Source organism: Nothoprocta perdicaria, unplaced genomic scaffold (genome assembly GCF_003342845.1).
Source record: "Nothoprocta perdicaria isolate Ctin4 unplaced genomic scaffold, notPer1 scaffold_203, whole genome shotgun sequence".
NCBI classification, from domain to species: domain Eukaryota; kingdom Metazoa; phylum Chordata; class Aves; order Tinamiformes; family Tinamidae; genus Nothoprocta; species Nothoprocta perdicaria.
In genome coordinates this window covers 453,242-478,187 of record NW_020455239.1, presented here as the reverse complement: position 1 = coordinate 478,187, position 24,946 = coordinate 453,242, and the positions used below count along the sequence as shown (strand labels likewise).

The following is a 24,946-nucleotide window of genomic DNA, read 5'->3' as shown; positions in this document are numbered from 1 at the left end:
AGCGCACATTTATGCACCAGGCAAACACCAGTCTTATGCTAAACATCCTAATTCCTCATCATACGGAGCAGCCAGCCCCGGCTTCTGCTTTGCTTCTCCATTTAGACACTGTTTATGCTCTGCTGCTATAAATACCTCCCTGGTTCATGCAGACCGTGCTGTTCTCCCAAGAGCTATCTTGACATTAAAAAATAGTAGTGACAGCCAATAAAAATGCATTTTTTATCGGCTGGACCTGTTCTGGGGGCAGTTTTTCATGGCCCCGGGCAGGCAGGCGGTGCTCTGACGCCCTGCAGACCGTGTGATGCTCCCCAGGCCGCCCGCGAGCTGTGCTTAGCATGCAGTATATGGCATATGGGACACGGCCAAGGGRCCCGGGCGGTCATGGCCAAAGGAGAGCAGGGAGAAAAGGAAAAACGAGCACGGCAGCATGGGGAATGGCTGCTCTGTGCTCAGCACTCAGCTTTGCACTGTTTTCCATATTTTGGAAAAATAACAAATACAAAGGCCAGATTCTCAGCTGCCGCCAGTGCACAGTGCTTAATGTTTAATGCATGCAGAACGCCACGACTGCAATTTATGCTGAGAACGTGGCCGGGGGTTGCTTGGCTTTTTTACCTCTGTTTTTCCTCCCTGCAGGAAAAGGGGCTATTTTGGAAGGCTGTGCTGGGCTCCCGCCTCGCGCGTGCACTGGGAGCTGCCTGCCTTGCTACAGCACATGGTGTCCTGCAAATGCACGGCCCCGGGGTCCCTTAAAACAAACATCACGGTCTGCAAAGATGATGCGAGGAACAAAACCCGCCGCCCGCCCGYGGCTCCCGGCAGCCCTGCGAGCGCGGAGCGCCCCGCGGCACTGCAGCGGCGCCCGCGGGGAAGCCAACTTCCAAGCAACGCGGCTAAAAATAGCCCGTCGTTCCGCAGGAACTGTGTCAGCGGGAGGCTCGCGTGGCGCCCTAAGGACAACGGCGCCGTTGCTGTCACGGCGCCGGGCCGTGCCGAGCGTTTGGAGGCATTCTTGCAGTATGCGAACGCTGTGCTGCACGTAGGTGTGCGGGAGACGGGGTTGAGCGCGGGCGCATCCTGCCTCCCTGCGCACCAAGCACTGCCCTGGCCACGCTGCTTTCTCACCGACACTGCCCCAAAACACCCACAATTTCCCGGGAAATACATGAACAGATGCAGCCGGGTCTGGGTGCACGGGGCCCTGCGCGGCGCCCGGGCACTGCTGGCACACAGAGCAAGCCGTGTCTGCAGACAGCATGGAATAAGCAATATTTGAAGACCTTATTGCCATTTTTCACAACTCCCCCTTCCAGAGGTTACAGCATTTTTTCTCTGTAATGGAAGAGTTATTTGCAATAACCTTCAAAACCAAAATGGGAGCCCAGAGAAGCATCCTGCTCCCAAAGACAAACATCCAGAGGAGCCCTYTGTGCTGGCGAGCTGCTCAGCAGGAGCCTTCTCCAAGCAGCCTCCCAAAGAGGGCCCTAAGGAAGCAAGGCTGCTTTAAGCAGCCCACGTCACGCACAGCTTTTCCGTACCAACTCCCAACCCCAACTTGTCACCCACGAAAAGCACTCAATTAAAAAAAAAAAAAAATGCCATTGTTCCCAGGTTCCACAGATTTATGCGGCAACATTACACCTAATATATTCAGAATCGTAATAGCGTGGGTGCTCGTGTGGAGACAACTCTTTAAGAGCTGGATCAAAATAACTCCCATTTGTGCGGAGGCCGCTGGGCGCCCGCGCTCCATCCCGCTCCTCCCRCGCTCCAGGGAAGGCGACGCTTCCCGCACCTTCTTGCACGGAGGGACAGCGGCTCGAGGGGCACCACTCTGGCTTTGCACACCAAAATCCATCTGACATACGATGAATAAAYTGGTAATTTAAATCCCTTCCTAAGACACAGTCAGTGACACCTGCAAAGTTTTGGCTTCCAGCAAGAGCCCCGTGTGGAAATGCCCAAGTGTTCTCCAGGGTATCTCTCTACCCCATTTGCAAAAGATGGGGCTCCGCAGGCGCCAGCACCCAGGCAGGGCTCACGATGGGYGTCCGTGTTCCCGCCACCCCAGCGGGTGCCACCTCCTCCCTCCCACGAAGCAACTGCAACAGCAGAATAACGCATCACCCTACCTGCAAGTCATTAATTATTTTGTTTGTGTTTACTGATGCTCTCAGATTGATCTGCGCGGCGCTAATGAGGCATTTACTCGCAATTAGGAACCTCTTGCGGAAAGGGGCTCTAATTCCAGCGAGCTCTGCAGATGGGCTGACGCCGGCAGCGTGGCTCGGGCTCACTGCCGTGCACACTGCGGCAGTGCCTGCATCGCAAACCTGCCCCGTGCGTGCACCGAGCTGCCCGGCCTCAGCCCAGCAGTTTCCACCTACGCGCTGGCAATGGGTTTGCACAGACCTCATATATTCACACTACCAAGTGCCACCAAGGCCCCACGACACCTCCCTGCGCAGCTCGGATGCAGCCACATCCACAGGAACGCGTGTTGGGCACGCTCTAAACTCGGGGGCCTTCCAGGAATAAATCCCATTTGTGTTTCATAGGGTATAAAGCATTAGGGTATACCGAGTATAAAGCATTATATAAACTTCCTGCAGCTTTAAAAACCTGCCTCGGTTTGACTGCTTTGCTGTGAGAAACTGCCACAAGCAGAGAAGACTTGCACTGAGCTGCCTGCTTGAAAAGAAATATTAAATATAAATCTGTGCTATTTCATCATGCAACATTAAGTCAGCAATGTTCCACTGTGGGAAATCTCATCCCCATTACTGCATACAGGGTGGATTTAAGCATCTGCAGTATAATGAGAAAGGCGAAACAAGCTACAACGAAACACGAGGAATATGCTTAGCAGTACAATCTGTGGCCTCTTAGATATTTCATCTGATAAATGTGAAGTGTCACGCTAAAAAATAAAAAGGGAAAAAAAGGATAAATAATTAATAGAATACTGGAGGGTAGTTTGGAAGAATATCTATATTTAGCGAGAAAGTCTCTAAGGTCTGTTCCTAGCTCAGTTTTCTCTTCTGGTTGATTGTAGGTTATCAACTGAGAAGCTCTCTTGAACCCCAGTTACATTAGCTTACAACACAACCAATTAATAACTAAGTGCAGCTTCTCCATAGCGTTTTGGGGCATTTCCTGGCTGCTGCTGTGAACACAAATCTAAGCACAGCTTTTGCAGAACCAATCTTTAATACAGCGAGCCAAAGATCAGAGACACGGGAGGGCTGAGGAGGGCAGGGACCTCGGGCATCATCCGAGTCCTTCCTCATACTCGGGTGGAGCCTGGAATTGGAGCAACGCCCAAGGTCCCACTGCCCTGCAGGTCCCCTGGTCCTGCAATATCCCAAAATCCCCACACCAGGGCTCCCACCGCGCTGCTGCACATGCTGCAAGCGCTCCAGAAACTCCTAAAAAATACATCAAACACACGTGGGCCTTCGTCCAGCCCCACTCTTTGCCAGCTGCCATATGAAAAAGCGAGGAAACCAACCCTGGTCATGCATCCTCAGCATATTGTTTCACAAAGGGAATTCAGGTAAATATATATAGCGCTTGCAGGAGGAAAAATCCCGAAGAGCAACTAATTGCTGAATTTGGATTCATTAAGAACAACTCTCATGGGATGAATTATGTAATTTGCTGAAAAAGCTAGAGACRGATAGAGCAATAACATATGTTGTATGGTAGAGATGGAAGCTTTAAGTGGCAGTTACACATAGAATCACAGAATCACAGAATGGGGGGTTTGGAAGGGACCTCTAGAGAGGTCCATCTAGTCCAACCTTCCTGCTCAAGCAGGCACAGTTACACTTTAAAAACTCATTTTAAGTATTTAACTCCAGGAGAAATAGGGACAGATATATAAATGAGGAATCCCAGGACACAGAATGACCTAGCCAAACACCACAAACTTACAATCAYGGATACTTCTTTAAGCTATAGTTGCTCATAATAAAAGCCGCATTTCTGTATTTTTAAACTTTTAAGATACGACAAATATGGGTCTTCCCCAGTTTTCGGTTGTTGTGGGCACCCAGACCCGTGCAGACGTGCGGCTCTGCCCTGGGGCTCTGGGTCCCGAACGCAGCAGCAGCGACGCCGCGGGCACGGGGAGCTGCAGCCACCAGCACAGAGGCGGATTGCAGGCAGCGCTCCTGCTTTAACTCTGAACATGATCCTTAGAAAGCGTCGCTGTCTCAGATGTCAAGAAAAAGCTGTTCCTGTGCTTCTGATTTGTTTTGTTTATCACAAAACACACTGCCTTAATAAAGCTTTTTTACTAAGCAACACAGGTATTTAGGCTTTTCTTGGAAAAAATATGGTCTCATTTGGAAAGAGGGGAGGCCAGAAGAGGCTGCGTTTCCAGCAAAGCCCTTAAGAGAGATGTGTCCAAGCGACACCACCGGCAGCAGCACTTGTGCAACGAGAGCCTGCTTCGCSACAGCAGTGACATACTGGAGCAACAAATAAATGTGAATGCAAGAGCAAGCTGCTTCCTAACAGCTTACCTCCTACAGCCACAAGCATTCCCAGCCCGGCCAGCTTCGCCTCCACACGCTGTCCAGTTCCTGCTCGCTCTCACTGTACCCGCTGCGGGAGCCCCACGTCCCCTTCCTCGCCAGGCCAGGCAAGCACGGGGCTGCGGGCGACACTGGAAACCCCTTAACCACTTACCACCACGACTCCTCCGCCTCCCCAGTGCGTAAATAGGCTCCTGCATCCTCCGCTTAGCTAACGCATACGTTATCTGTTTTTCCTTTGTTTTTTCTTTTTGAAGATGCCAGGACTTCTGGCTGAACGGGCTGCTCCTTCCTCAGGAAAGTCTTACCACCGAGCTGGCCCGGCATCGCTCGCTCCCCTTCTCGAGGGAGGTTATATCCCCCCAAACTGATATTTAATGCACAGCACCTTTTTTCTTTCCTTCTTCTCCTTTCCCCAGTGCTTATTCCTGGGAAAAACAGAAAGGTGAAATAACTGACTTTAAGTTAATACAGCAATGGCTGTGGGATTTCAGCCGGTTCAGCCCGTTGTTATCAGCATGACATTATCAGAGATGCAACGTGGGCTCCCCTTCAAAACCACTCTCTGCTCCCCCAGCTGCTGGGTTTTCCTCCCGCATTAGCCCTACCAGCGGTGCTGAAATTCCTCCTGCTGCTGGAGGTTTATTTCCATTCTCTCCTGGAGTATTCTTTGCAATCTGCTTTTGTGTGAAATGATAAAGACTCGCAGAAGCTGCAGCCAGCCACAGATGCTAAACTTTCAAACTGGGTTTGACATATCCGCATTAGTGTGGCATTCCTGCACGCACGTTAACCACGTCTGGCTATTCAGTGCCCAAGTGCACATATAGCTATTTAAGCATTAAGTCCAGGCGCTCGATGCAAAGAAAAGCTTGGCTGTGTTAACCGCTTTGCAGGAGCAAAGCACGAATTTTGCTTTTGCTAATGAATTTCTGGAGTTACCCAGTRTATTTGTGGTAATGATTGAGCCTGGTGGCATGTGAGCAATGAAATCGGACCATGGTCACTGCCAGGCTGCGGAAAGGACCAGGAAAAGGACTGGGAAAAGCCTTGTCTGCCTGCGAGAGAGCTTTATGGGCTGAAGAATGTATTGCTTAAAGTCCCGTGCTGAAAATCGGGCAGCAGGAGCAAAATGAGGCCTGAAAGCAAAAACTGAGCAAGATTGTTACAAGTTAAATATTTTATTATAAAAATAAAAATAATTTCAGCAGCTCAACTTCTTCTCACGTCCTCAAATACTGTGTCATTAAAACTAGTGCCACGATACTTAGATTTAAAAAAAAAAAAACTGTTCGGAGCAGCAATAGGTTTTACCAAACAYGATGAATAATAGTTCCTGTGCAAACAATATTCAGAACAATATTCAGGAGTGTGCTGAATCAAGACTTTTCCTGACATTGTCCAACAAGAAAATCATTTGACTTCCCTTTTTTTTTTGAATTTGAATCTTTCTGCAAATTCCATGGCTGATTCCCAATTGCAAGACTTGCAAACTGCAAGAGCGTTTCTGCCCTTTTATATCTCTAATTCTACCTCTTTTGCCCTGTTTATTCCTATRCCTATTAAAAATCCTGTCCATTCCCATCAGTGAATGGGCGCTCGTGTACCATGAACACATAACCAACAAAATGCAAGCTTTTTATCACTCCCAACTTGCCAAAATATCTTTTCCTCTAGGCAAAGACCAAGCATGAAGAACTCCAGCCTTACAAATTAACTGCCTGCAAATGTATAAATAATGCAAAGCACAGAACCTGAATGGACATGCACTGTAAAGAAGGGCAGTCAGTGGCATGTACATGTCCCAGTGCAAAGAACGGCACCCAAAAACAGTGGGGAAAGGCACAAAGGCAGCTGAGCAGCAGCCAGGGACCCTGCTGGAGTCAGGAAATCTCTGTTTTTTGGGTTAGTACCTGGACCGGGATTCGGCTTTACACCGCGCTGCTCAAAGCAGAAGCTCGAGCTTGCTGCACAACCAGCTCTGTGATTTGTGGAGCTGCTGCACGAGGAACACGCTCAGGATCTGCAGAGCTGCGAGTCCCTCTGCTCAGCAGCGACACTTGGGAGCAAACACGCAATAAGGCACCTCCTCTTTGCCCCAAACTGCCGGGTTTCTGCCCAAAATGGGCAGTGCTGACGAGCCGCACTTGTGCACGCTCCTCGTTGGAAGCTGGGAGCCCTTGGAAGAGCAAAAGCAGCAAAGAGGAGACTCGAGAGCCCCAAGTCAGGCTTACGTGCCAGCCAAGTCTCTTGTTCAAAAGCACAGAGCGTTCCTACGCGGTGATTGCCATGACTGCACGGATAAAACGGCGTGTTAAGCCGTTCTGCCAATGTAAGACAGGAATTCAGCAGCTTCCCGCGCCGGGGCGCAGAGCTGTCCCCACCGCTGACCTGCTGCAAGCTGCGCCCGGCACAGCGGAGCTGCAAGAGCCTTTTGAACGTGCCTTTTGCCCAATAACGAGGAGTTTGGGCTGGACCAGCCCCACACACCTCAGCACAACCATGCCAGGCAGTGAGAGCTTGGCCATAAAGGCTGTTTTTACTTGTCAAATGGCAAGACATCCTCATGGGAAACTGGCAATCGTGCAATATTGTCTTGGCCTGCCGGTACCCATGTGCATTCCTCTAGGAAGCCTCCGGAAAAGTATCCCAGATCAAACCAAAAAAGCTTTGAGATAAATAATAATTTTTTTWAAAAAARAATTTAAGGTTCTGAGTGAAAATATTCAGCAAAAAAACGTACTGGGCAGCTCTCTAAATGAAGAATACTCGGCCCAAAGGCAGCCCCTGGGAGGAGGTGGCAGGCACCACGGAGCAGACAGCCGGGCTCCCCTTCCCGGGCTCCATCCGCCCGAGGCAGGAGGCCGGGAATGCTCGAAAACGCTCAAGAGGGATCAATGGGCCACTTACAACAACAAATACTGACAACATTATCAATAATTTGTCGGAAACAACATGCTGGGGAGGAAASTGGGAAGGTCATCCCCAGCGACATATCAGTTCTTTTGAAATAAGACCTACCTAAGTGCTTACGATGCTCTTCCTTTTCCACTTACATATTTATTACAGGAGACACAATCTTTGCTGTTATTTTGAAATATGCACTAAGGAGAGAAAATAAGTAGCTATGCCAAAATAATGGCATAGGCTTTGATTAATACAATATGCAAAATATTATCTTTAGAGCATGATTCATATAGAGGAAGCACGCCTTGCTTCTGCAGAAAAAATCCCAAGATATGAAAAAATACCATCCCCCAAAAGGTTGGARCCACACTTTACAATCCTTTCAGCAGCATTATTTAAGCACTGTAGAATGATTTACATGAATTCTGTAAATTATATGCATAGTTTTCATACCTCCCCGTGAAAACMGGCTCCTAAATACAAAGGTGTGAGGGAGGACAGCAAAACTCATCGCTCYACCATATGCAGCTATGCAAAAAGTGAAGAATGCCACATACTAAATCGTAAAATGAAAGGCCAGGTAACATTTATATATGTGAAGAACATAAAGCTTAATAATGTTTAAGTATCACCAAGGGGCTCTGCTCTCAGCCAGGCATGAATTCTCCATTTAGATAAGGCTGCAAAAATGTTTTGCAGAGCACATGCACACGCACATTGCCTGCTTCCCTGGCACGTGCCCTCCCTCCGGACTTGAGGAATCAATCCGGACTTCCTAAAGCAGAATGAACGAGCCCTCCAGAGCAAACAGTTGTTTTGTTGTTTTTTTGCTGTTGTTTTTGAGCCGAAGCTGATGGGTTTTAAGAACAGGAGCAGCTCCTGCGCCCGTCACGCGCCAGGCCTGCAGGCCAGGTCGGAAGCTCCCTTTCTTGGCAGGACTCACACTCAGCACAGCAGGGCACGGGAGATGCCTCCTCCGACACCTCCCACACCGCGGGCAAGGACAGGAACGCTCGTCTTGCTGTGCCGCGCTGGCGGCCAAACGCCATCCACCGCCCGGCGTGGAGCACCCAGCCTCGTCCTTGCGGAGCTCAGGCACAGCGAGCACCACCACCAGCACAGATMATTACAGATAACTGCAGGGAGACGCCAGCSGCAGCACCGGAGCTTCCCATCTCCTTGCAGGAGGGTCCATAGGGCTGCTCTGGAAACGGCCCYTGGCGAGGGTAGCTTGAGCAGAAAACAGCCCAGAAATGTTAATTCTGGAGGCTTTTTCACAGCAAACAATCAAAACAAAGAGAAAATCTCCAGGTAAGGGTAACTTATACATCAAATACCGCATATGTGATGCAGGATACAAAATACCAGTGCAGGGGTAACAATTAAGCCCAATAACCATCCTTACTGAGTGTTTTTAAAATAGGAGTAAATGGTTCGGCTCTGTAATAACATATTCAGTGGCACACACTAGCCTAAAACATTCACTTTATTATGTTTTCTTAATCCTGCTGAATTTGATTTTCCTCATCTTTATAACAAACTCACTCTTGTAAACACGAAACCACTATAAATGTTAATAGACCTCCACTCGATCATGCGTCCCAGGACTTGATTTGCATTCACATTTTCAAGTACCACATTGCTCTGCCACTGATCTTCAGCAGCAACAAACAGCGCTGAGCGCTGGGAGAGATATCCAGACATTCCCAAATCAGATAACGGAGTTAAAAACAAGACAATTACATATCTCCTCTAAAGCTGTACTAAGCAAACTATGCTAAAATAGATTGCCTTTTTTGACAGGCTCTTACTGGGCTGCATTGAAAAAAAACAGGTATAAGCATTGGGAAAAACAATGTAAAACGTCAAYGCAAATTTGATGTGCCAACTTGGCAGACTAATTGCAAACGCTTTCAAACCAGTCGTAAGAGGTGCACGGTTGCAACACAATASTGCACATCCTATTTTCATGAGCAGTGATTCATTCATTTTGTTAAAAACTTTCATTTCATTTCCATTCCTAGATTTAATTTCTTTACTATTCCTACTTCACGTCACGGCAGAAAATGAATATTCTATAATTTGATTGTCACATAATTGCCTTTTAATTGTTCCATTTATGTTAAGTTCATTTATTCAACACAGCCTTGATCTAAATTTGCACTCGCTCGCCAGCATTCTGCAGATTGTGCAAAATAAAAAAAAAAAAAGCAAAAAGCAGCAAATCCCGGCAGAGCCTGTGCCAGCTGCTCCTGCTCTGTGTGGGATGATTTTATGAAGGGCAAAGGAGCAGGGCAGCTGAACCGGCTGCTGTGCATGCATGCTGCATTGCTGCAGCGCTGCAGCAGCCCCGGCGCTCCTGCCCGATGCAGATGCAGCGACGCACGGGCCAAGGTGACAAACCCAGCGCTTCCGAAACGCCACCAGCGCAAGAAGGGTGCTTTGGTGGAAGTCTTGGAAGGGCATCAGAAAGGTCGGAGCCGTTTCCCAGGCACGACCACCCCAAAAGAGTCTCCCAGAGGAAGGGGCAGCAGTGGCTTCCCGTCGAGGAACAACACGGTGCATTAAAGCAGRGAAACCGCTGCATTCGTCACATCTGCGCGCACAACTGAGCAGGTGRCAGCGATGCCGTTGTCCCCAAAGCTCCCGCAAAGCTTCTGCYTTTGCATGTCCTACAGAGCAGAGGGAAACCCTCCGCTTTGTCAAACGCCGTCAGAGAAATTCTATGAATGACCCAGTTAAGGCTGCTAAGTATACCAAAATAACTGCAATCTCAACCTAAAAGACACAATTTTTGTGACAAAGGACTCATTTTCATGAAAAGCACAAAATTGCTCCTTATATCACAGCAGCAAATTGTAAACTCATGCTAGGTTAGTCCTATTTTTTACAGGTTATATATTGCAAAAGAGTTTTTCTGAGCACCATCATCCATCCTCATTATTTCCAACATTAAAATATTCACCACTATAGCACAACAGGCTATATATATATGTGTGTGTGTGTGTGTGTGTGTGTGTGTGTGTGTGTATGTGTATATATATAGCCTCATATATATATATGAGGCTATATATATACACATACACACACACACACACATATATATATATATATATATATGAGGCTATACAGATCTTCCCTCTCACTTTTAGGCCCTATTCTCTCCAAGAGAAGTATGTTCTTCTTACAGCTGGGCAGCTCCGTACATTAATTTCAACTCTGATTACAGCAGAAAATGGGCAATGGGATATGGGTTTGAACATTTTATTGTATTTTATACTTATATTTTAAAATCCGGATTACGATACACACGCAGATTGCCTCSCTGGATCTTTCAGGCAAGACAGCAGTACGTTGGGAGATGTCTTCATTAAATTAGTTGAATTATGCTATAGGGGAGGCTGTGTTAAAACATCTTTTTGCCACTCTTCCAGAAAAGCCAACCTTGGCTTCACCCRGCCGCCCTTTCCCCACTGCTGCATCTAAGGCCTGAGTGACCCATCCTGGCCTCAAAAACCAAAACAAGCTCAGTTTGTGCTCATTGTTATTAGTAAAATAACGCAGTTATTCTACTGCRATCTCTGGGGTCTGGAGACCTCCTCCAACACACTCTGTGCCACACCARAACCTGCCACCTGTCTCACCCTAAATACTGGCCTTGCTCCCTATATTCCCACTGTGGCGAGAAAGGCTATTTTGAAAGAGCACAGAATGCTGTAAAACAACAAAGAGCAGGCAAAGCACGGSAAAAAGCTTCCTGCATGCTGCAACCCACAATAATAACTTATTATCACTGTCAACCAAAATTCATGATAGTGATTATTGGGCTAGAGCCTCTTATTACGCGGTTTCAGGAATGTGCTTTCTTGCCTTGTTTTTCTCTCCTCTGCAGTTTGGCCAGACATAAAAGCTTGCTGGTACACAAGTTATTATACATTGTATTTTAATCTATTTTTCCCCACCAAGACCCTACAGGGTGCCCTCCGGGGCTGCGTAAGGAATCTCCCATCCTACATCTGAAGCACTGCTAGGTCACTCCAACGGGACAACGCTGCACCTGCACCCAGGGCTGCTGCACCCGGAATACGTGAAACGGAGGAACCCATCCCGTCCCTTTTCTTTGCTGGCACTTTTGTGCCAGCTCTTGTACTAACCAGTGTAGTCGCCACGCCAGGGTTTCACTGCAAGGAAAGTCTCAACCACATCTAACTTAAAGCTCCTCGCGAGGGAGCCGCGCGCTTCTAACCGCTCACTGCGGAGCCGGATAAAAATAGTTGGAGCYTGTTTCCAAGGACGGCTAAGGATGTGGATTGCTGCAGCCACGAGCACGCCGGCAAYGCGTGTCTCCAGAGCTGCGCTCCTGGGCAAGGAGCAAACGGCTTCTTTACCTAAGTGAGAAGATTTTATAGCAAGAAAAACCCCTCAGAAGATGGAGGGCCACCGCCCAGCATTCAGTCTTCCCAAYTCCATGAATTCTTTAGGAATTACAGAACTTCAGAGTAATGAATCTGGGGAGATGGCCACCTTTAATGGAGGGCAACATCCTCATCCTCATTGCGAGCACAATCACACAGGTTTCCAGTGCCCCAAAACCCAACGCTGCTCTAGGGAAACCATCAGCAAAATGAGAACCRGGCAAAGAAATCCTCACTGAGGAGTGGGGAGAAAAGGGTGAATAAAAAGCAGCCTCCAGCCTGGCCGGGTCTCACCAAACTTGTCCCGAGGAGCAGGAGATCCGGCTGCAGCACGAGATGCCAGGGAGCAGGGCAGGACGAGGGCGGGATCCGGGTTGGGAAAGCAGGAGGAGGAAGGAGGCGCRTAATGACAGCCCAGCCAGGATAACCGCTCACCACAAACAAAAAGCCCCGTGCAAAATAACCACACCGTTTTCAGCAGCCAGGAGATAGCAAGGTTGCGAGCAAGGGCATAACCGGATTTGTCAGAGCAAATCAGGTCAAATCAACTTAATTTCCTCCCAAGGCAGAGAAATGGGCCTTTTGACTAGGAARGAAAAAAAAATACAGCATCCAGCAAAATTAAAATTCTAAACTTAATTTTCAAATAACGCTAACAAATGGGAGAAAAGCAGCTGAGAAAGATGGAGTGCACTAGAAAACGGGCAGCTCTCGGGAGCAGGAATAGACTTGCTGCACAAATACCAAAATCAGGAGAATTGCGAGCGACTTTCCAGAGGCCGGAGCCGTTTCCGTGCGGATGCTGCAGCTCCCAGCGGACCAGGAGCTGCTGCCGCCAGCCAGAAGCCGAGTGGACATGAGCAGGCCCTGTCCTCCCACCACGTGCCAAGGAGCCTCCCCGGCATCGCCGCTTCCAACGGCGGGATCTTTCCCAAAGGAAACCACGGAGGACACGGAGCTGCCTGTGGTTTAGAGGCTTCTACAGAAAAGTGACATCTAGAGAGATCTTCAAAAGAAACGGCAACTCAGCCCAAATGGGCTCCAGCTGGACCATTAGCAGCACATGTCACTCCTGAGGAGCTCACTTAAGCAAAGCGTTAGGCAATAAAGTTATTAAAGAAATCCTGGGAAACGCCTGACCCAGGCAGCTCCAGCACGGTGGCTCCAGCCCTGGGGTAGCTGGTTCTCTCTGGCACTGCACTGGAAGCCCCTGTGATCCCAGAGCAAAAGCCATGGGAATAAGGGCTGTGCAGAATATGAGAAGGGCACAGCCAGTCCGTCAGCCTGCAGCAGCACATAAAACCCAGCCTGAATTAAGMTAAGATCGAGTCAGCCCCGCACAAGCATTCTCCTGCTTTGCTCAAGCCATTCTTCAATAACCTTATTGKTAATAATCATAATAATCAATAATCTTCTGCAGAGCCCAAACTCCGAGTCAGGACAAATAAATTACCCTCAAATTCCTCATGGTTCACAGCCGGATTTTGATGCAATTCAAATATATGTATGAGCGGAACAGCTCTTCAAGCCAATCTGCCTACAGATGCACAGCTATTCTCATGACTCCCATGAGGAGGCTCTTTCAGCCACAGCTCCTTCCTACCCAGAGCTATGAAAATCACTGAATCATTTATACGACTCAGCAGGAGGGGCAGTGATGATGATAAGGTGATAGGAATAAAATCAAGCCCTCCAATTTGCGCTTATTAGCTGATAAACAATAGGAAACAGGGCAATTTGACCGCCGCGGCGCTTCCTTGCTGCTTTACGAACGCAGGAGGAGCTGCTTGCTGCTGTATTTAGACATCTGACCTGCTGCCTTCCCGCTCGCTGCAGGGATAACGCGGAGAGGCTTCCCCATCCTCCCAGCAACGCTGCCTCTGCTCCCCAAATCCCGCACATCACCCAGGAGCGGGCACTGGCGTTCTTCCTGCTGGATACGGGTGGTTTCCTGCGGGCGCTGCACGGATTTACAGCAGGGATCAAGTTCTGGTGCTCCCGCGTTGCCCAGATCATCACCCGTGTCACTCGGCGAGCTCGCTGCGCTCGTCCCTCCCGTGCTGATTCCTGGCCCAGGAGCGAACTCTCCCGCGCGTGCAGCCCGTGCATGAGCACAGCGCTGCTTCGGGAGCGGGGCACGCTGCCAGGCAGCAGGAGCACGCGCGCTGCAAAGCCGCGGCTCGCCGTGACCCCCCGTCGCCGCGGTCCCGCGCGCACACGGGAAGCTCGAGCAGGGAAGCCAAGGGAAAACCTCGTGCAGGGAAGCCAAGGGAAAAACCTCGTGCAGACCATGGTGTTCAAAGCGCTGCTCCGGCCGCTCTTCTCCCGCCGATGCCAAAAGAGCCCCAAGGAGAAAGGGCAGCCGGACACACGCAGCCTGGGCAGTGCAATTCAGCCCGTCAATCCGGGCCCCTCCTCGGAGYTCTGTTTGCACAGAACTTCATCTTTTTACTATCACTAAAGCACCATTCAATGCTCATAAAAGTCACAGTTGATGCTGAATGGCATCCACCAAAGTGGAAGTCACCCACGGGAAAATAAAGCCCTTAATTTCCATGATTTTATCTTCATTCATTTCACCACTGCCATGCAGACTTTTTCATAGACACAGATCTACATTTCTGTCTGAAAACCAAAGAAAACTGCAGAGAAACACTCTGAACTGTAATGAATATAGGAGCACACGTTCACCACACACATTCTCTGTCTGCTCCGGGTTCAAACACACAGGTTAAATCYGCCAAACTCTCCAGCTTCCCTGAATCCCACTTGTTGCAAATACCTGTTCGGCTGGTTGCTCAGGGCTTAATCAGGAGCAGCTACACTGCTGCTAGGGTTCCTTTAAAGCTGAGTGACCTTGAAGCSGATGCGTGAGGAAAAAATAATAGAAAAAAAAGCCCCATGTTTACATAGTCCTTGTAATTACCTAAATCGCATTAGTGCTCAGATCTGCGTTCCAGTTCTTTGTTCGCCCAAGTTGTCTCGTCTTGGAATGACTCACATGTACCTGCTTCCCAGAGAAGCCCCTCCATGGAGCTCCGCATTTTCATAATTCAAATTATCCATGCTTTTAAAAACAGTGAAAACGCTGGAATGTGTCTTTGGTTCCATTTGCTGTTTATTTAATTAAAAGCCATGGCAGGCCGTTTCATTCCTTTTTCCAGGAAATGATGCTTAAAGGTTTTCAGAACAACACTTAATGGATGTAGAGAATGGAGTCGCGCCGCCTTCCTGCGAGGTTTCCCACACTTTGCAGGTTCTTATTAATGGCTCTCATTTTGAGCAGTTTCAGCAGCTTGCCAGCAAGCTGCAGGGTGCTCTGCAACGCCAAGGGGACACGCACCCCTAAGGGGAAGCCAGGACAGGAGTCAGGATCTATTCTATTCCCAACACTGGGACATTTCGCTGTGCCAGAGCCAAGAGTGGCACTTGAGATTCTCCATCACGATAATGGGAATCCAGGACAACGTATAATTCTGGAAAATCAATGCTTTGAGCGTGCTTCAAAATTATACGTTATCCTATAATGTAGGGGCTGAATATATATATAAAAAAATCCCAAGTGATTAGCAATTACCTACCCTGACGAACCAGAGGGAGTCGGAATTTTGGAAAGCAACATTTCAGCTGCTGAAGTACATTTTTTTTCCCATCTTTAACTGACATTCCAGAAAAATCAATCAAAATCTAATGCCAATATTGAGCAGTTGCTAATACTTCTAGGAAAAAACCCAAGAATTTCCATGCTTCCATCGTTCCGGGGCCCCAATCAGCACCCGCGCAGGACATGGAACCGGCTGAAGAAATGGGCAAGGCTGCATGGAAGTGCCCTATCCCACTGGCTCAGGAACCCGGGAATCCCGCTGCCCTGCTCTCCCTGATCCGCGAGCATTCCCCATTTGTGGGTTTTCAACGAAATTGAGTTAAAAGCCACACAAATGCAGCGGGCACGGCCGCTGCCCCTCCGGCAGTGCCGGTGCCAGGGCTGGCGGGCATCTCCACGGGGCGCCGCACGTGCCGCTATTCCAGAGCTCCGGCTCCTCCCAAGGGCATCCCGCCCAGCGCATCCCAGTGCATTAATGCCAGGCTGAAGGAAGCAAAGGCAGGAGGGAGCCGAGCAGATGGCCATTAAAAAAAAAATAAAAAATCTGTTTTCTGAGATATTTTGCTTCTGTCTGCTGAAAGGAATGACTGGATGGAAAGGGACACGGTGCCGCTAGGGAAGGAAGGAACTAAGAGCTGGCGGCTGGATCACGATGTTCTCCCGTGGGGGGTCACGTGGAGACCACGAAGGAGCCACGAAGGCGGCAACGATGCAGCCTCGTCGCCTTGGGAAAGGTCTGCGGGGCAGCCGCCTCCCTCCTGCCACGCTCACGCGCTCCCGGGCACAGAAACCTGAAAAATAAACCACCCGCGGCCACCTAAACCACCAAAGAGCTGTGATTAACGAGGGGAAGGAAAGCATAAAGAAATGTTTATCTTGCAAGAAATTAAAGTTTCGGTGACGAGGCAGTTGATTAATTTAATCAAGTTGGGAGGCATCTATTAAAATCCATTTTATATGATTTAATGAGAGAAGGTGCTAGAAATGGTGATTTTAATCAGACAAGTGGGATTTAAAGGCAAGAAGATCCTGCTTAACCAACTCATTAGAGTTCTCAAAGAAAAAAGCCTAGCGTTCCTGCAGATGGTGAAAACGAAATTTACTGTATATCTTTACTCTAAGCACTTAGTGATGCTGTACATCACAAATTAACAGATTCAAACAAACAAAAAAAAAAAAATAAAGTCAAAGGAAGAAGAAAWCCGCTAAAGAAAACCCAGAATGGCTCCAATGCTCTGCTGGAAGACAGAACTCCCTCAAAAGCCAGTGCCTGTTAGGACTCCCAAATCCCTATCATAATAAATTAAAGGCTTTTTTTAGGTCAGGAATACTCTAATAAAGCATTTTAATACTTTTTATAATGTATAAGATGTTCACAGCCTGGCCTTGATCAGAGGGCAGCACATTTGGTATCCTTATTGCACCGTGACACTGGGAAGCACACTGAGAAGTTCACAAGTTCCCGGAGAAAACGGTCAGGAGAGAGCTCGGCATCATGTGCCAGCTGGGCCGCCCCTTCTCCTGCAGCTCTTTCCAAACATTTGAAAAACAGCGTGTCATGGAAATCCGTGCCTGGTTCCTTTCCTCCCCTATTGCACGAAAGGGCTCCAAACCTGCATGTCCTCCTTCCTCCCCCATAGGAAGCCAGCAGCACGGTATGTGCCGGAGCAAGAGCTTGACGATGCACAGGCCTCTGCCTTGAAAACGATCAAGAAAAACGTGTTTATGACRGTAACATGAAAAATGGCAGAGCAAAAAGAATCATTCCAGTTATCCACCCTTACATTGTGCTATATATAGAAATTTTAAAATATATAAATATTRTATAATGAGTATTGACAAGATACACCTTCCAAATGCTATCTCATTACATATCTCATATGTATATAAGACATATATATGTATATATACATACAGATATGTGTGTGTGTGTGTATATATATATATATATAAAAAAAAAACAAGAGATGAAGCATTTGAAAACACAAAGCATTTTTAAGAAATCTGACTCAACCCCCCTGACCTGTCAGTGACTTCAATGATCTCTTCTTTGCTGGGTAGGACCAGCTCTGTATTTATCTTTCCTTGCGTTTCTTCCTCATTCTTTATTAGCCTGCAGGCTATAGCTGTCATTTCAATACAAACAGAAAAAAAAGCAATGCTTAGAGCATGTCACAACATAAATATTATTATTGTTACATTTCTGTTTGCTGTGTGATTCTGAACTTTGGCACCAGCAGACCCTGGCGAGACGCAGCTTGTGCCCGTGGGGATCTCAGGTCTTTACAAAGGATGGTGAGGACCTGAGCTCAATAAGATACCTGAAAAGCTCTCCCCGAGCCCAAGCAGAAAGTGCTAGGCATCCATTTAAACCCATGAAGTTGAGGAACTGATGAACACCAAGGGTTTTTTCTATTAAATAAGCTGACCTAGGTTGCCAGAAGAGATGCTGATGGTGGGAGCGCAGCAGGACCCAGGAGGAGCCGCTCACCTGCAGCAGGTCGCGGGAACCTCACAACAAAAAGCAAAGCGTGCAGTTCCTTTGTGCTGCATTTCCAGGGCTTGAGAAGCGATTTATCTCCATGGTATCAATGTTCTTCAAGTCAATTTTATATATAAAAAAAAGAAAAGACGACAGCCACTTCAGAAAATTGCCGTTATTAGGAGGCTGTTCATGTCGAAGTTCAGCAGCCGAGTTATTCCAGACAGCTCCTTGGCGTCGCCGCGTCAACAGGCACGGAGCGGAAGCGAAAGAGCCCATGTAACTCCGGATGAAATTTAGGAGTAAAACTACAGCTCTGCTGAGCACGGATTTTGCCACTYAGGAAGGCAGATACCGGAGCGAAATGAACTGTTTTAAACCAGAGCATTAAACCCGAGGGCAACTTTAAGCTGGAACGAGCGGGTTCCGGGCACTGCCCGCCGCGGGACGGCCACGGGAGCCGGGACACRCAACGGGCATCATTGCATCTGACTTCCACGCACCTCTTGCCTTAGGAAAGAAACCAAACGCCAAGGCTGGGTAACGACACGACTTCACCCGCCTTCGCTGTCCCCTCACACTGAAGCACAGCYTTATGAACGTTAAAATCCAATTCCCTTTCGGATGTTTCCGAATAAATGCCAGGAGACGTTTCCTGATGACTCCTCCGCACGCAGAGCAGCTGCTGGGAGCTGCTGGGAGGGCCGAGCAGGAGCGAGGCCGCCGGGAATGGGCTGCTTTCCTCCCGCCACGGGAAAGCACCGCCAAGGAGGGCCTTGCTCTGCAAAGGCTGCCGCTGTCCTCGCCCGGGGAAATGCAGCAGATTCCAGCAGCAGCGCTCAGCTCTGCGACCGCACGTGGGGACCTCGTGCCCAAGCCCGCAGCGCCACGGACWCCACTATTACTATTTAATAACAACAATCGGGGCTGTTCCTGTCTTGCCCAGCAAGTCAGTTCTGCACAGGAGCTGATAACGCCAATAAAAGCACAAAGGCCATTCTGCAAATCCGTGACGCTCCAGATCTGCTGAGCTCCAGATCTGTTGAGCTGGCAGCTGCAGCACAGAAGCCCCATTTGTCTGCAAGGGATTTAACCGTCTGCCCGGCCTCACGCACCAAATAATGAACTCACCGGTCCGACTTGCGCCGGATTCAGCCCAAACTTCCACCACGCGCAGCTCCAACCCRGGTGCATTTGCAAATCAACTGCAGTGTATTTAATCTTCCTCCAACCTACTTCCCAGCAGTCTACATATTCATTAGCAGCCCGGCTGCTCTGAACTATATGCAGATTAATCAGGACTCGCTGGGCTCCTGCGAGACACACGGGCATCACCGGAGCTCCTGCCACAGCCACACGCAATAGGAATTAGTTTGCAAAGCCAGCCTTTTGGAACTGGTGACCTGCTCGCTGACTTTCACAGAGACACGCTAAAAACCAGGCTCTGAGCCCGACAGAGCAGGGCAGCCTGGCCTCCAAACGCCCGCAAGTTCTTCCTTGTCCACTCTTTTATTGCTCTTTCCAAGCCAGCAAACATTCAGAACTTTCATTACACACCCCACATCATTCACACTGTGCAGCAAGAGCAGCTAACGCTGTTTTACACTGAGAATAAAAAATAAATAATAAAACRCACACAACAGACCAAGCCTCCTACAGGCTTTCCCCACAGAAAGATCCAGGAGTGCCAGCTGCAAATTATTCTATAATGCTGCAGGAATCCCCGTCAAATTATTGCTGCTGCTCTGGGATGGCTGTGGGCGATTAGAAGCAAACCATAAATTAAGGCAGCTTAGGTGGGAGATTTCTGCAAGGCATTATTTCCACAAATACAAGAGCGCCGGTTTGAGCAGCATCMGGTATCAATGGGGCACATCAGATTTGCTTTAAATGGTGCCTGTTTCTATGGAATGTGAGTCAGCCTGACTTCGTGTTCAGAACTCCCCAGGTGGAGGGGCTGCCTCTGCAGTTGCATTTGCTTTATGTTTCCCCCCGCCCAGGCAGGCGGCCCACGTGCAAGGCTGCCCGTGATGCTGCACCCCATCAGCAGGGGACAACGCTGGCAAACTTTGCCCAGCCAGGACTGACACATCCACAAAATACTTCCAATTTTTTTTTTGCTCTACTTGCAATGTCCAAGCCTGAAATATTATAAAAATACATTTGAAAAGATGTAAACATGCTTTTTATTTTTATGTAATTTGTTTTAAAATTCCAACGGGTTATTTGCAAAACTGCTTTTCCTCCATCATTCATATTTTATATTGTCTTATATTTACTTATGTGTTAAAAAGCACTGGAGTCCTCTGGTCTGTGTGCCAGCCCCCAGATCATTACGCAAGCAAATTATGCTAACATCAGTAAGACTTTTTCTTGAAAAGCACCAACAATGCAACTCTGCTGCCAGCAGCCTCACTGGGTATCAGCTGGATGCATTGAAATATCGCAGTGCTGGCTTCTAGGAGATTGCCTGCTCCACGAGGAAAGAGCAGAGGGAACAGAAACGTGGGGACACAAGTACAGGAATGGGGAATACGGTGGGATGATTTAGGTTAAAAAATCAGTTCCAACTATCACATTTTTGGGGCAAGCGTTTGCTCGGCTTTTCCTCCACTCACCAGTGGTCTCCACGATGCCCTCGAGGATGACGACGATCTCAAACTGCTCGGTCTGCATGCTGCGCTGGGACAGGTCGTAGAAGGGGCTCTTGGCGTCTATCACGTGGCAGATGGTGAGCGGCGACACCAGGAAGAGCTGGTCGGCGCCCGTGCTGAAGCCCACGTCCAGCTCCAGCTGGTCGAGCGGCAGGAACTCGCCCTCGGGCGTCTGGCGGGACTGCAGGGGCAGGCGAGACGCAAGGACAGAGATCACCGCCTGCTCGGCCCTCCCGCGGCGGCATTTCGCATCCTCACCATCACCATCATCATCACCATCAYCATCACCATCATCATCGTCATTGTCATCAGCGAGCCGGGGCAAACCCCAAGCTGCCCCTCTAGCACCGTGTGGATGTGTCTGGATGTGTCTGGATGTGTAAGGATGTACATGGATGTACATGGATGTACATGGGTGTACACGGACGCAGGTGCCCCGCGCGGCACGGCAGAGCAATGCCTCTCTGGGGACCAGGCTGAAGCCAGTCCCCAAGCAGGGGCTCCACACGCAACCCCGAGCCCCTCGCTAGCCAGATCCACCGACACTTGACAAGACACGTTGTGACACGACGGCCTCGGAGCGCCCGTTCCTTGGGCCAGGGCTTGCAGCCACATCCAGGGGCGGAGAGCACGCCAGCAAGGAGCTCCGGCATGGCACAGTTGTGCCAAGCAGGCTAGCAGCCGCTAACGGCAATGGAAAATGAGAAAATGAGGGCCCATGTGCAGGGCTGTAACAGGAGCCACAACCACCGCGGGCAAAGCAGCTCCCTCCGCCCGCGCCCGTCCTGGCCTTGCATTCCCCCTCTCCGTGTTGTGAATAGAGCATTGCAGCCCTTCCCGGCAGCTACGGTATTGCAGAACTGTCTGCTAGCTGGACAGAGAAGGAAAAACAAAATAAAGGTGGTTTATGAGCTGTTGCATTTGTCACATGTAAGCAAGCCCGATGCTGGAAAKGAGCCTGCACCGTCCTCTCCTCCGCAGCAGACCCGCGGCAAAGGCGAGCGGGGCAGCGGGCGGCAAACGCGCCTCGCCTCCGATCCCGTTCCTGTTTTAAAAATTCTGCTGCGCACTTGTAGGATTTGGAGGAAATTCTAATCCGGGCAAACACTGGCCCTGGAGCTGCAGCTGGGAAAAACGCCCTTATCTCCTCGTGGGGAAAAGCAGAGGATCTCGGCGCTGCCGCCGAGGTGCCCTCCTGCTGCCAACATGAGYGCCCAAAGGTGGATTCCTGCAAAGCCAGACCCAGGGACGGCTCCGAGACCCTGCCCCAAGCGCACCCACGAGGGCGCTGGGAAACAGGGCTGCGCACAGGGCGGCGGGCAGAAATCCACGGAACAGGCACGGGATACAGCACGTAGGGAGCGCAGCTAAGAGCCATGAGAAGGAAGGGCTAACATAAAAATAATATAGACACTATACATAATAACATGTATAGCATAATACATACAGTATATAATCTAGTGTATTATATAAATATCTAYGGGTCTGGTTAGGTTATGGCGATGGTGTCTATGCCCAGGGGACACCCCCTGTGCCCAGGCCACGCTGCAGCTCRGGCCGGTGCAAAAACCAGGCGCAAAAACCTCCGATTTTACAGCTGCCATAAATCCGTGTATTGCATTAGTCTGCTATGGAGCCACAGCATGAAGCGTGACTGCTTTTACTGTGCGGGAATTCGAGTTAAATGGAGAGTTAAAATGTTACAGGCAAACCAAATATTATTTTACAGCTGCACCTGAGTTAAAGCCACCATTCGGTCCAAGCCAAGGGGCAAGAATTCATATTATTTACTGCTTTGCTATTTAAGCCCATACGTTTGTGGAAAGCAAGCAACCTTGCATGACCCTTTGGACTCGATTTAAGGTTGGGAGGGAAATACAGGACTTCTGAGTTTCATGGGAGTTTTTCACAATCTTGGAAATTCATCTGAAAAAAATGATCATTAAAACTGGAAATTTCTGCATTAACATGTAAGTTTTGAAGCCCTGTATTATCTCCCCCCTGAGAAAAATTTGAGCTTAGAAGGGGGAAAAAAAAACCCAAGCATTTCAGTTAGTGACAGTATCCAGGGGAGGGACAGATTCTAGTCCCGTACTTCTCCCTCCACGTTTATTCCCATCATTATGCATTGATCCCTACTCGCTCCGCAGCTTTGGGACGGTGGACAACASGTCGCCTTCACGGCAGGGGGGGCGGCGTGACCCTCTGGCAGAGCCGCTCGGTGTCACGCTGCGGTTCGGGAACTCATTTTGACCTCCGGCTCCTGCARTCCTCCCGGAGCTCCCCAGGGATGAGGACAGGGCTCGCTGGGGCCCCGCTGCAGATGTCCCGTGATCCCGCCGGCACACGGATCCCTCGGGCGCCGGGCACGTCCGTGCGTCCATCGGGATCRSCCGGCCGTGTGTCCATCAGGATCGCCCGGCCCGGCAACCACTGGGATCACCCGGCCGTGTGTCCATTGGGATCGCCCGGCCGTGTGTCCACCGGGATCACCCGGCTGCGCTCCCATCGGGATCGCCCAGCCTGGCAACCACCAGGATCGCCCGGCCGTGTGTCCATCGGGATCGCCCAGCCCGGCGCCCATCGGGATCACCCAGCCCGGCGCCCATCGGGATCGCCCAGCCCGGCGCCCATCGGGATCGCCAATTTCAGCGCCACTCCAGACACATCCCGCTCCCACTGAGCACACTGGGAACATGGCATCCCATAAACACGCACTTTTCCTCGGACACAGGCATCGCTCTGTGCTATTTTTAAATGTATATGGTGCCCTTCGGCTACCCGTGGAGTYTGCGCATCAAAATAAAGAAAGTTCTGCCCGCCGGCCCTCCAGGGTGCCTGAAAGCACCCAAATACACTGGAAACCGCAAGGGCTTTCCTCCCCTCAMACACCAGGAATTCACAGCAAAAAGCATGGGCACTGTAAGAGAAAAATCTAGTATTCATTTTATATATACATATACATATAYACACACACACACGTGTGTGTATGTGCATCTATTTGGATATTTATATACACACACATATATTTACATTACAGGGAAGAAATCTAGCAGTCATTCATATAAATATATGTATATACAAATAGACACACATCCCTACGTGTATRTATGTACACTGCATTATAGAGAAGAAATCTCACATTCATTCTATGTATAGTTATATAAATATCCATATGTGTGCATATATAGACACACGGATACATGTGTATGTATACATTATATATATATATGCAAAGGGTACATGTGCATATATGTATACATATATATGCACATAGGTATATATAAGTGCATATATGTAAGTGCATATATGTAAGTGCATATATGTAAGTGCATATATGTAAGTGCATATATGTAAGTGCATATATATGCATATGCATATATTTACATTACAGGGAAGAAATCTATATGTGCATATCTATATGTGCATATGCATATATATATATATGCACATATACATATGAGGACTGCCCATGGGGCCACAAACTAAGGGCACCAAGGCTCAAGTCCAGGGACCTGCATGAGGAGGGAGAGGAGGGAGAGGAGGGAGAGGAGGGAGAGGAGGGAGAGGAGGGAGAGGAGGGAGAGGGGGAGCCACGGCAGGCGCCCCGGGGTGCGCGCGGGCGGCGGGGCAGGGCGCTCACCTTGAGCAGCTTGCAGCGGATCTGCGCGGACACCATGTGGCTGTTGCGCAGGTTGCCCACGCGGAACATGAGCGTGAGCTTGCCGTCGCGCATGGAGATGGCGGCGTGCTCGCTGAACATGAGCGTCTCGGCGCGCTTCTTGGGCTGCGACATCTTGATGAACATGCAGCCGATGAGGAAGGCGTCCACGATGGAGCCCAGGATGGACTGGAAGAGGAAGAGGATGATGCCCTCGGGGCACTTGTCCGTGATGTAGCGGTAGCCGTAGCCGATGGTGGCCTCGGTCTCGATGAAGAAGAGGAAGGCGGAGGGGAAGTTGTAGACGTTGGCCACGCAGGGCGTGTAGCTGTCGTCGTGCGCCTTGTTGAGGTCGCCGCGCATGTAGGCGATGACCCACCACATGGAGGCCATGAAGAGCCAGGCCACGGTGTAGGTGAGGATGAAGATGAAGAGGTTCCAGCGCCACTTGAGGTCCACGAGCGTGGTGAAGAGGTCGGACAGGTAGCGGCTCGTCTCGCCGCCCAGGTTGCCGTGCTGCACGTTGCAGCGCCCGTTCTTGTCCACGAAGCGCTGCCGCTTGCCGCGCGGCGCCGCCCGCGGCGGGGGCAGCCCCGCGCCGCTCGCCGACGTGCTCACCACCTGGTACTCGTCGCCCAGCTTCCGCCGCAGCGCCGACATGCTCGGCGCAGGGCCGGGC

The 24,946-nt window shown here is 49.7% G+C and overlaps 1 protein-coding gene across 3 annotated transcripts in view; it reads right to left on the bottom strand.

Annotated features, from left to right (window-relative positions):
- The window catches only part of KCNJ3 (potassium voltage-gated channel subfamily J member 3), a 29,134-nt gene extending 4,201 nt beyond the window's left edge, over nucleotides 1-24,933 (bottom strand). Inside the window, exons 1-3 of one of the 3 annotated variants that reach the window (XM_026038174.1) lie at nucleotides 24,250-24,933; nucleotides 20,571-20,787; nucleotides 18,051-18,066 (exon numbers count right to left, since the gene is read on the bottom strand). In XM_026038174.1, coding sequence (XP_025893959.1) covers nucleotides 18,059-18,066; nucleotides 20,571-20,787; nucleotides 24,250-24,927 — 903 coding nt within the window. In that variant the 5' untranslated portion in view covers nucleotides 24,928-24,933 and the 3' untranslated portion in view covers nucleotides 18,051-18,058. Of the gene's footprint in view, nucleotides 1-18,050; nucleotides 18,067-20,259; nucleotides 20,423-20,570; nucleotides 20,788-24,249 lie in introns of those variants that run through there. The other 2 variants (XM_026038173.1, XM_026038172.1) reach the window with 2 other exon arrangements.
- Nucleotides 24,934-24,946: the final 13 nt, after the last annotated feature.